A 12,197-nucleotide genomic window follows, 5' to 3' on the forward strand; every position below is an offset into this window, starting at 1 on the left:
CTGCTAACGTAATGAAACTCACCTTTCTTGGAAAGCCTGAAGGCCCATGGCGTCTTCTTCTGGTTCCCCATGTTTATAGAAATGAAGGCCAAGACCCTGAGGATCTTTCTTCTCAGCAGCCGTGAGGGAGAGCTCCACCACACCCTCGTAGAAACGCACTGACGGCAAAGACAAAGGGCAAACACTTCAGGTTTGTTGTTCAGCTGCACGTTTTCTCTTATCTAGCTTATAAAATATTGATCAAATATTATTCGATTTCTACTGCACGTTAGTCACCCTGGTGACAATATCATATAAAATATTTCTTATGAGTTTACCATAGAATAAGGTCCCCAAAGAACAAGGTCCTAACATGACTAAATGGCAGCTATTGAATATATTTTCTTCACTGAAAAAACCTTTCCTATTTAAAATAACAAACAGGATGCTCTGGCTTGTGTGCCTCAGTGAGCTGAGCACCTGTGAATCCAAAGGACACAGTTTGAGTCCCAGTGAGGGCACATGCCTGCGTTGTGGGTCACTGAGAGGTGGCCGACTGATGTTTCTCTTGCACATTGATGCTTCTGTCCCTCTTTCTCCCTCCCTCCCCCATTTCTAAAAATAAATAAAATCTAAAAAAAAATAAAATCTAAAAAAAAAAAAGAAGAACAAATGGGAGAGTTAGAGTTAGTTGTTGAAAAAAGTCTTGGGATTCAAAACAATACCTTTTATAAGAGTTACTACTTTTATATTATGTTAGATTTAATTTTAAGGTAATTTTAAATTTGATTAGGTAATATTTTACAGCAAGTAATATATTGGTAATTAAACAAAAGTTTTTATGCATCTTAAAATTAAATGTAACCCAGCAAGCATCTCATACACATGGTAGTTAAACCGAACCAGGACTGAAACACCAAGGGTAAAAAGCGACACATCTGAAGACATGAAAAGGCACGACAGTTTTGCAAAGGCCAGTGTGCTCACCACAAAGTACAACACAAGGAATGAGTTTCTATGTCAGATACGTGGGCCAATGAACTCGACGAAGATTTGCCTCTGGGAAGAGGCTCTTCTTCATCACTAGCTCGTTTCAGTCACACAGTCATTTGTCCCCTTAGTTAAGAAGCTAGGAAGGACAGTCTTCACTGAGGGTCGCTGTGGTTTCCTGCTTCGATGGCGCTTGAACAGAACCTGGTGCTCGACCCCCACCCCGGCCTGCCACCCAGATCCATCCTTCTGCCACTGCCTCAGGTCCTAGGACCACCCTAAGGCCCCTGCCACCACTCCAGTGCCCTGTGGCTGCCTGTCCTCAACAGCCCGTCATGACGACCAAGTCCACCTTGCAGGTGCACCAGAACTGCCACGGGGACTTGGAGGCCACCGTCGACTACCGGGTCAACCTGGAGCTCATGCTTCCTCGGTCTACCTGTCCACGTCTTACTACCTTAACAGTGATGATGCGGCTTTGGAGACCTGTGCCAAGTGTTTTCTTCACCAATCTCATGAGGAGACGGAACACACTGAGAAACTGATGAAGCTGCAGGACCAACAAGGTGGCCAAATCTTTCTCTGGGATATCAAGAAGCCAGACCGTGATGACTGAGAGAATGGGCTGCATGCAGTGGAGTGTGCACCACGCTTGGAATAAGTGTGACATAGTCACTACTTATTTGGGCTTGCACAAACTGGCCACTGAAAAAAATGACCCTCATTTGTGTGACTTCACTGAGACTCACCACCTGGATGGTAGGTGAAATACGCCACACAACTGGGTGACCACGTGACTAACGTGCGCAGGTTGGGGGCCCGAGTCCGGCAGGGCAGAGCACCTCTGTGACAACCACACTGGGACACAGTGCGGAGAGCTCGGCCACGGCGGGGACATCCCTGGTCACCAAAGCAGCACGTGCACGTGAGGGTTACCTTTCCCTTTCCCGTAACTGGTACCAAATCACCCATTTACGTCTCTCATTTGTGGCATTCCTTCAAATAAAGTAACTTGGAACAAGAAAAGAAGAGGAAGAATGGTTTGTTTCTCACCTTGTCTATACTGAGCACAAACATTGGAAAGGTCAACTTGATTGCTGATTTTCTGGTACTCTTTCAGTGATTCCCTTAACATCCTTTCCTTTTCGATCTTACTTTGAATTTGTCGGGAACGTTGGAGAAGCTCATTTGCCTAAAGTAGAAATGATAAGAACTTAAAAAGATATAAAATCAAGCATACATATGATGCTGTCAACATAAGTTTTAGTCTATGTCTAAATTTACATCTGGTTTATTATAATCAATAATAAAAACAACTCTACAAACTTACTTCTTCTTAGTTTTAGGCAGAAAAGTTTTTGACCAAAAAATCCTAGCTATCCTTAATTCCTCTCACAAACATGTTAAGCAAGATAGCTTATTGTCTGGTAAACCTCTTGCCTAGTCAATACTTTATTGGTCAGCAGGCAGTCCACGTGATACTGATTTCTTAAATTCCTTCCACCTGTAGGAAAGGAGCAGTAAAAATTGCCCAATTAACTCGGATTAATTACAGACTTACTTTAGGTTTTAGAGATTTTCCTTAATTTCTAAGAAGAGGCATATTTAAGCATCGTCTTTTTATTTTTATTTGTTTTAAAGATTTTATTTATTTTTGGAGAGAGGAGAAGGGAGGGAGAAGGAGAGAAAGAAACATTGATGTGTGAGAGGAATATCAATGGACTGTCTCTTACATGTTCCCAGCTGGTGGCCTGGCCCACAACCCAGGCAAGTGCCCTGACAGGGAATCGAACCTGCAGTTTTTAGGCTCTCAGGCCAGCGCTCAATCCACTGAGCAACCATCCAGCCAAGGCAAACCATCGTCTTTTAAAAAACCGGCTAGAAATGCCATCAAAGATTTTTTATGAAAAATGTAAATATGTATGGATTTTAAGAAATCATGTATCCCCGCATCTTTCTTATACAGATGAGGATTCTGTGGCCAGGAGAGGCTCAGAAACCTGTCAAGGTCACATACTGAGTCAAACAAGATGCCCTTGATTCCCACTCTGGCGTGCTGTTTGTCACAGCACTTCCTCTTCTGTAGGGAACACGGAAGCGGGTGCCGGAGCACCGTACGCACCTTGGAACAGACGGCGTCGTCCGTGCTGTACAGCAGTGGGCAGATGTCCTGTAAGTGCAGGCTAATGCCATCCACAGCAGCATTATCTCTGATATAGCAGTTGATGAGGGAAGCAATTAATGCCCCGGTCAGTTCCTTGTCCCGGATTACCAGGTCTTTAAAGGTGGTGATTTTCAACTGCTCTTGAAATTCCTAGGAGTGTTAAAAAAACTTTTCTTCTATCAAATATGTAAGAATATCATTTCCACACAGAATAAAATTTATTAATAATGTAACCAAAATATGAACAGACTTTATAATTGCAAAGAGAAAATATACTAGAACTATACAAACTAACACACTTTTGAAATTTTCACAGAATCATACAGAATTGAGAAAGAACCCACAGTATGTCTAGTTCAAACCTCTCACTTTGCAAATGAGGAAGGTAAAGTCCAGGCAAAGCCAAAATTACAGCCAGGTCTCCTGACTTTAGTTATAACCAGAAAAGAATAATCAATTAGCTGGATTAAAACATCTTGGGGTTCTGTTTCTTTCCTAAAATAATGTTAGAATTCTATTATTCAAGGCCTTCCAATGTTGAAGTTTAATCTCATTCTGAACAAATGTGCTTGGTAAAATAGTGTTCTAAATTAGTAAGGCACCTATCATTTATATTAGAGTGAAATACTCTGCTTAGTGATTTGACTGGTATTTTTTAATAAATTTCAGCAAATATACTATGTCCAAACTTTTGTACTACTATATAATTCACATTCCTTAAGCATAAAAATTGTGATTCAAGGGACAGAGCTTTGAAGATGGATCCCCAAAGAGATGCCTAGGCTAAAACAACTACGTTTTGCTTTTCACCCACTAAAATGTATTCTACCTGGTATGGAAAGGTTTTCATAATTAGACATTTTAGCTTGAGGGTTTTTTTCTAAAGTATGTGTTTAAAAGAAATAAAATCAGCGATAATACAACTCTTTGGACTTTACAGAAAAGAACTAGGGGAACACCTTTTAACTTTAAAAACTGTACTGAAAAGTCAAGAACTAAACATTTCAGGGCAACCAACAGTCCTGACAGGTAAGAGAACGTGGTGGTAATATGGGAGAAATCAGATTTGGGAGATCACCGTCCTGTAACCCTAAATGAACTAAGCCATTCAGACAATGAACGGCAGGGGCAAAGCAAGTCCGGGGGAGAGTCCCGTCGGCGGGATTAGATTTACCCCCCGACTCCAGCAATCGACCTTGGAATCACTGAAAGTGGGACAAGCAGGCCTCCTGTGTCTCCTAACAAACACAGCCTGACACACAAACCACTGCCTGTGGAGTAATTTAATACTCCCTTAAATGCATGGACCTGAACTTGAATCAAGCTTCTATAGACTCCACTTCCATTTTCCATAAAAATGGAGGGAATAAAAAAACAAGTTAATTATGAGAAAGGTACAGACAACCTCAGAATGCTGGCTTTCCACAGGATTGATCACCCAGTATCTGCAAGGCAATAGCAAGGGAAAATAGCTCTAAACTGAAAGAGATGTAAGAGACACAACAATAAAATTCAATGAGTGAACCAACTGTTTAAAATGTGATTTGCAGGGAATATAAAACAGAAAACTGTACTTGAATAAGAATTAAATAAAATAAATAAATAAATAAAATGTGATTTGAATGAACCAATTTTAGATGCTAACAAAAAACTGTTAATACTGCCGAGTGTGATAATGACATTATTATTCAAGGAAATGTCCACCTTGTTAAAGACATACATACTAAACTACGTGGGAATGAGATAACATGATGTCTGGATCTAATTTAAAATAATTATATAAAATAAAAGAAAAAAAACGATAGATTAAGCAAAGTCGGTAAAATCTTGAAAATGCTGAATACCAGTTAAGTGTATATAAGGATTAGCTGTCATACTGCTCTATTTTCATATGTTTCAAAATGTTCAGACTAAATAATGGGTAGGAATACATCTCCCCTAAGTAAATCTGTCTAATAGTTATATGAGTGCAAGTTCCCATTATTACTTAAAAGGATTCAAATGAAGACAGCAAGATAAATACGGATCACTCATTTCCCACAACGGGAAACATCTTTTTTGAAAGTATGAATGTTTAATTAAGGTTGATGGACTCCCTGAAATCACATGCAAAAATTCATGTATATGACTGTGTGCGTTCTTTGAAGGTGAAAAGAGATAGTTTGGTCAGATTCCCAAAAGGGCCTGTAGCCTACATAAAATCTACAATCTATTGTTTGAAAAAACAAACCAGGTATTGTCAAAAAGTATTTCTGGCAAAGTAAGATTCCATTGCCATCCCAGCCAGAGCTCTCAAACATTGAGAAGCCTGGAGACTCTGACGGAGCGAACCCCCCAGTCTTCAGTGCAGTCTTCCTGTAACATCACAGCTTTATCGGAGCCTAAACGCTTCCCAAATAACCCCTCCCAGACCACAGTGTGAGACGAGAGTTCACGCGGAAGGAAAACAACGAGGCGTAAGATGAAGAGCACGGTCCCCAGGAATGAAAACAACCCACCTTCTGCAGCTCGCCTACAATGACAGTGAACTGGTGTTCACAGAGGAGCTTCCACAAGGCCAGAGCCTGGTATGACTTCCGGACCAACTGCTGGATTGCCTGGAGTGAAATCTTTTCACTCACTTGAGCCTCTAATTACAAAATGCAATTAATGAGGTTTTATAAGACGACATAGGTTAACTGTTTTATTCCAAGTAAAACAATACTTTGCCCCAAATAAAAACAACTATTAAGGCGAGACTGCCATTGTTCGCCTCCCCCCACCACAGGCAACCATGAGCACAAGTGGTTGAATCTGGTTTTATCCTCTCACTATTACATGCACGAGCGTGTGTGCGTGTACTTAAACAATAAAAATGTTTGTTTTAGGTCATGTATGCCATGCTTTCCCCCTCAGTTACATTTCTGAAAACAATCCATACTGATACATGTAAATCTAATACATTTTTCAAATTGCTGAGTGTTCCACCATGTAAGTATACTACCATTAGGTACATGGTCCAGCTGAAGGACGTTTCTATTTTTTTTCCCATTTTCCTACTGAAACAATAGCAATAAATATCCATAAAAAGATCTCCCGGAAAGTGCAGTCAGGTTTCTCTAGGACTGACTTTCTTAAACCCTGGATTAGGACACACTGGCGAGTCATAAAATCAATGCAGTCAGTCAAGACAGCTTTTTTCCCTTAAAGAGGAAATAAAATAGAGTTTTTTAAAAAGGAAAAAATATTAGAGTATAAAACAGGTAGTTAGTTCCTAAATTTTTGTTTCAGTTGTGTGTGTATGGTTTTAAATGCCTGGGTCACAATGTAAAATGTATCCTACTGTGAGAGAACTTTTTGATTCCCTTTACTCTTTCTTTAGTTGTTGCTACTTATAATGGGAAAAAACACAAGAAAAACTTGATTCACATTTTTAACTCCACAAAACAGTGTTGCTAATCCTTAGGGTAGAAAGCAAATCAAACCACAATGACACCATTTCACACCCACTAGAATGGGCATAAAAACCACTGAACAATAGGTGGTGGAAATGCGAAATGCTGCATTTTTGATGGCAGTTCCTCAAAAAAACTGAAAATAGAATGACCACATGATCCAGAAGTTCCACTTCTTGGTATATAACAAAAAAATTAAAAGCAGGGACTCAAATTTATACTTGTACGCCATGTTCATAGCAGAATTTGTTCAAAAGACTCCAAAGGTGAAACCAATCTAGTACCCACTGGACGAGTGGATAAACCAAATGTGGTTACACGATGGAATGTCATTGTATAATAATACAATACACAATATATAATAATGACCTTAATAAGGAAGGAGATTTTGACATGAGCTACAACATGGATAAACCCTGAATATGCCAATCACAAAAGGACAAACACCGTATGATTCCAGTTACAGGAGGTGCTGTGATTCAGAGCGAAGACAAAAGAAGAATGGCGGCGCCATAAAATGGGAAGCTGCTGTTTCCCGGCTACCGAGTTTCAGTCTGGGGGGCTGAAAAAGTTCTACAGAGGGATGGTGGTGATGTTTGCACAATGCGAATGCACTAAATGCCACTAACCTGTACACTTAAAACTGGTTACAATGGTAAATTTTATGTTATGTTTATTTTACAATAAAAAAGTCATTAAAAAAGGTATGTATCATGTGCTCTGAGGGGGAAGGGGAAAATTTTAGGGGGAAGTTATAAAAATACACGACATTCACATGGCCCGACTTTTCTCAATCGCACAGATATTTTAATAAAAAAAATTGTTACCACAAACTAGATCTGAGAGATGTGCGTTATGTTCTATGCAACTACTAGAACTCTTTACTATGATGTACATGTACGCGATCAAAGTACCAATTTACCATGAAATTTCCTCTGTAGTTCCTGCTGCATTTGTTGGGCATTTCCATTTTCGGGACGCATGAACCCCGTCAGCCGCTGCTGCATTTTGGCGGTGGTACTACAACACAAAGTCCAGAGCGTGCGCTGGGTCTTTCACAGTGTCAGTGAGATACAACTCATGGGCCACACAATTCAACAACTCCAAGTGTACGCTCACAGGGCTGCACAATCACCACCTCACTCTAATTTCAGAACATTTCCCACTGGCAATTGACCCCCTCTTCCTTTCTCCCACCTCTGTCTACCCTTAGCAACCATCCAGCTGACGTCCTGTGTCTCTAAATTGGCCTTTTCTGAATATTTCATATAAATGAACTGGAATATGTTGTAAATATTTTTCCCTTGTAGATTAGTGAAATAGCACTGGCAAGTCAATGATGTTTTAAACTTGAAGCACTGTAATGTCTTAGAAGCTTAAAGTTTCACTGAGTAGATGGATGATAACAATATCTACTTTTTATTGAGCACTTGCTTTCTGCCTGCACCTTTAATACAATAATTCTGTAAGTAAGTATTATTAAGAATCCCATTTCACATATGAGAAAATTTTTGGACAAAAATAAAAAGCAAAGAATCTATTGTAAGAAAATACTGACCACTAAGGGAAATGAGTAAATAAGAATATTTTGAAAAGAACATCAAACTTTCAGGAGAAGCTTCTATTTGGTAATCAATATTCAGTGAAATGCAAATTAAGATTTTTAACCTTAAAAGAATGAGACCACTAAAGCTACATTGGGGATGTTGTAGGAGAAAGCAAGTAAGTGGTTATTAGAATGTTGTTAGAAAATAAGATTTTTTAGGGTAAAAGCAATACAAATATACCCTAAAACAATTTATAGACAGTGAAATATCCTGTATTTGTAAATCTGAACCTGAACAATAGTACAACTCACAATTTTATTAAAAAAACAAAACCAAAACAACATACAGCTTGACCAGGAGCAGCAAACAGCCCCAGCTATAGTCTCCAACACCCTTTTCTACAAAAGAAACCAGAGCCTGTGGGAGAAATGGCTGATTTCAGGGGTATGGTGGGAATTGTGCCGAAAGCCTAGGAGGTCTTATCATACTAGGAAGCAAAGAAGCTATCAAAGACTGTTGTCAAAATGATTCAAGAACAATCTGAAGAGGCAAAATATGAAAAAATTTGCATTAAAAAAACAACCTGCAACAGGCTAAATATTAAAATCATAGGCTGATGATGTTATTAAGTAAAAACCTCCACTGCCAGCAGTGGCTGAGCTGGAGGGAGCCTGCCGCGGCCCCTCTCACAAACTACAACACAGAGCCTTGCACCCGACACACAGAACTACTACCACTGAGGCAGCTCCAGAGACAGACAGACGAGTGCTCGCCAGGGACCAGCGGGAGGGGAACCGATGACTGCTAAGGACAAGACCTTTGTGTCCCGCCACACTCCTGTGTTGAAGCCCTACCTCCAGAGTAATGGTATTTGGAGGAGGGGGCTTTGGGAGCTAATTAGGTTTCAGTGAGGCCATGGAAACACAGCCCCATGACGAGATCAGCACCCTCATAAGAAGATGCTGGGAGTCTCCTAGCCAAGATGGAGGAAGATGGAGGTGTAGGTAGACACACTGTGCCTCCTCACACAACCAAAATCAAGGACAACAAAAAATGAAGAAACAAAAAAAACAACCAGAACTGACAGAAAATGGAAATGTACAGAAGTCCAACCAACAACAACGAACCAGTCATCCAGACTGGTCAGAGGGACAGAGTTGGCGGAGAGGGGTCGTGGCAGGAAAAAGTGGTGGCTGGCAGACCCGGTGGCTGTCAGTTTATCTGCACGCGAATGTGTGACTGTGGTCAGACCCGCAGGCAGCGTGGCGCTGACGACAGTCACACATTCGCTTGCAGTTAAACTAGGTGAAAACAGGGAACAAGACAGACTGAGCAACCCAGGGCCAGGAAATAAAGCCTAAAAACACAGATTGAAAACACTTATGGGGGTTGAGGTGCCAGGAGAGAGTCTTAGCCTCACAGGAGAGTTTGCTGGGGAGACCCACAGGGTCCTAGATTGTACACAAGCCCACTGACCTGGGAACCAGCACCAGAAGGGCCCAATTTGCTTGTGGGAAGCAGCAAAAGGGACTGAAATGAGCAGAGCAAGCACCATTGTTCCCTCTCTGACCCAGGCCCCAGTCACAACCCAGTGACTTGGGTTGCCCCACCCTGGTAAAGACCTAAGGCTCCACTACTCATACCTAACAGGCACGACCAGACCAAAAAACTATGGCTCAAACAGAAGAACAAATAAAAGCCCCAGAATCCATACTTTTAAGTGACCAAAAGATAGCCAACCTATCAGATGCACAGTTCAAAACACTGGTGATCAGGATGCTCACAGAACTGGTTGATTTCAGTCACAAATTAGATGAAAAAATGAAAGCTATACTAAGTGAAATGAAGGAAAATACACAGGGAACCAATAGTGATAGAAAGAAAACTCAATGGAGCGGACCAGAAGGAAGAAAGAAACAACCAAACAAAAAAGAATGAAGAAACAAAAGTTCAAACAAATGAGGAGAGGCTTAGGAACCTCCAGGACATCTTTAAACATTCCAACATCCGAATTATAGGGGTACCAGAAGGGGAAAAGAAGCAGCAACAAGTGGAAAAGTTATTTGAACAAATAATAAAGAAAAACTTCCCCAGTCTGGCAAAGGCAATAGACTTCCAGGAAATCCAGGAAGGAGAGAGTCCCAAAGAAGTTGGACCCAAGAAGGAACACACCAAGGCACATCATAATTACATTAGTCAAGATTAAAATCAACAGGAGAATTCTAGAAGCAGCAAGAGATAAGGGGACAGTCACCTACAAAGGAGTTCCCATCAGACTGTCAGCGAATTTCTCAAAAGAGACTTTACAGGCAAGAAGGGGCTGGAAAGAAGTATTCCAAGTCATGAAATCCAAAGACCTACAACCAAGATTGCTCTATCCAGCAAAGCTTTCATTTAGAATGGAAGGACAGATAAAGTGCTTCTCAGATAAGGTCAAGTTCAAGGAGTTCATCATCACCAAGCCCTTACTATATGAAATGTTAAAGGGACTTACCTAAGAAAAGGAAGATAAGAAATATGAACAGTGAAATGACAGCAAACTCAGTTATTTAACAACCACACCTAAAACAAAAGCAAACTAAGCAGACAGCTAAAACAGGAGTGGAGCCACAGAAATGGAAACCACATGGAGGGTTAGCAACAGGGGAGGAGGAGAAGGTACAGAGAACAAGTAGCATAGATGGTAAGTAGACAATAGACAGGGGGAGGACAAGAATAGTATGAAAAATGTAGAAGCTCAAGAACTTGTGACACATGGACATGAACTAAGGGGGGGAATGTGGGTGGGAAGGGGTGTGCAGGGTGGAGGGGCATGAAGGGGGGAAATGGGACAACTGTGATAGCATAATCAATTAAAAAATTAAAAGAAAAAGATGCCAGAGAGCATGCCCTCTCACTTTCCGTCTCCCTTGTGAGGACACAGAAAGCAGCAGCTGTCCCTAAACCAGGAACAGCGTCCTTGCCAGAACCTAAAAGTGATGCACCTGATCTCAGACCTCCAGCCTACAGACTGTGGGAAATACATGTCTGTTGTGTGAGCCGGCTGGTGGTATTTGTTACTCCAGCCTGACGTACGACAGGGCGTGTCTCCTGGCAGGTGGAGGGTTTCTTTCTGGTGTGATGAAAACGTTCTAGAGTTAGTGGGGGATGATGACTGCATAGCCTTGAAAATATACTGAAAACCACTGACCTGTATATTTTAGAAGGGTGAATTTTATAATACGTGAATTATAACTCAGGGGAAAATGAGTAAAGAAATCCTATTTATTCTTACTTTGGATTTCCTAATGGTCCTCCTGCAAACTGGGAGTTTCTGTCCAGAAATTCCTGCAGGCCTTTCAGTTCTTGTAGCACTGACTCCAGCAACTGGGAGGGAACACTACTTTCAATCTGATAAAAAAAAAACAAGTAATTTAGAAGGTTTTAAAACAGTGACAAAGTGTATGTATAGAAAACATACTCTGTATACGTATAACTGCATATAAATGTCAATTTTGAAGTATCTTTTGACAAAGATATTTCTTATGTCAATTCATCCTTGGTGACCAGAATACAGGGCTGGGTATCACATCCCTCCTCTCTGACTCTGGTTTGATTTTGATATAATTTACAGACAGCAAAATGTACAAATCTTAAGTGACATCTTGTTGACTTTTTACATTTTAATACAGTCACAGCCAGACCACAATAGAGGATATTCCCATCACCCAGGAAAGTCCCCAATGCCCATTAGTCATTCCATCTTGCAGGTAACGACTCCTTTTACTTCTATCACTGCAGAGCAGTTCAGCCTGGTCTTGAACTTCACATAAATGAAACCACACTAGGATACGTAAACACATGCTTATTCTTAGAAATGTGAACTTAAAGAGCATCAGAGTTGCAAAGATATTTGTTATCTTCTCACTTAAAAAGAATAAGCTTAAAATAAAGTGCATTCATATTCCACATTCATACAAATCTTACGAGAATTTATGATGATACAAAGTTCTACAAGACACTTTCTCAAAGTACTCTAGAACACAGGCAAGTACGTGCAAATTAGTCCTGGGTCCATGGACTTTGGGGTGTATAAACAAAATA

General features: G+C 40.6%; 1 protein-coding gene across 1 annotated transcript in view; it reads right to left on the minus strand.

Annotated features, from left to right (window-relative positions):
- The window catches only part of NUP155 (nucleoporin 155), a 53,057-nt gene that overhangs the window by 10,487 nt on the left and 30,373 nt on the right, over positions 1-12,197 (minus strand). The window contains exons 20-25 of the mRNA XM_037063199.1: positions 11,389-11,504; positions 7,490-7,587; positions 5,632-5,762; positions 3,092-3,283; positions 2,023-2,161; positions 23-158 (exon numbers count right to left, since the gene is read on the minus strand). Coding sequence (XP_036919094.1) covers positions 23-158; positions 2,023-2,161; positions 3,092-3,283; positions 5,632-5,762; positions 7,490-7,587; positions 11,389-11,504 — 812 coding nt within the window. The remainder of the gene's footprint in view (positions 1-22; positions 159-2,022; positions 2,162-3,091; positions 3,284-5,631; positions 5,763-7,489; positions 7,588-11,388; positions 11,505-12,197) is intronic.

Source organism: Sturnira hondurensis, unplaced genomic scaffold (assembly GCF_014824575.4).
Source record: "Sturnira hondurensis isolate 20B ecotype Veracruz unplaced genomic scaffold, ASM1482457v3 Scaffold0014384, whole genome shotgun sequence".
Taxonomy (NCBI): domain Eukaryota; kingdom Metazoa; phylum Chordata; class Mammalia; order Chiroptera; family Phyllostomidae; genus Sturnira; species Sturnira hondurensis.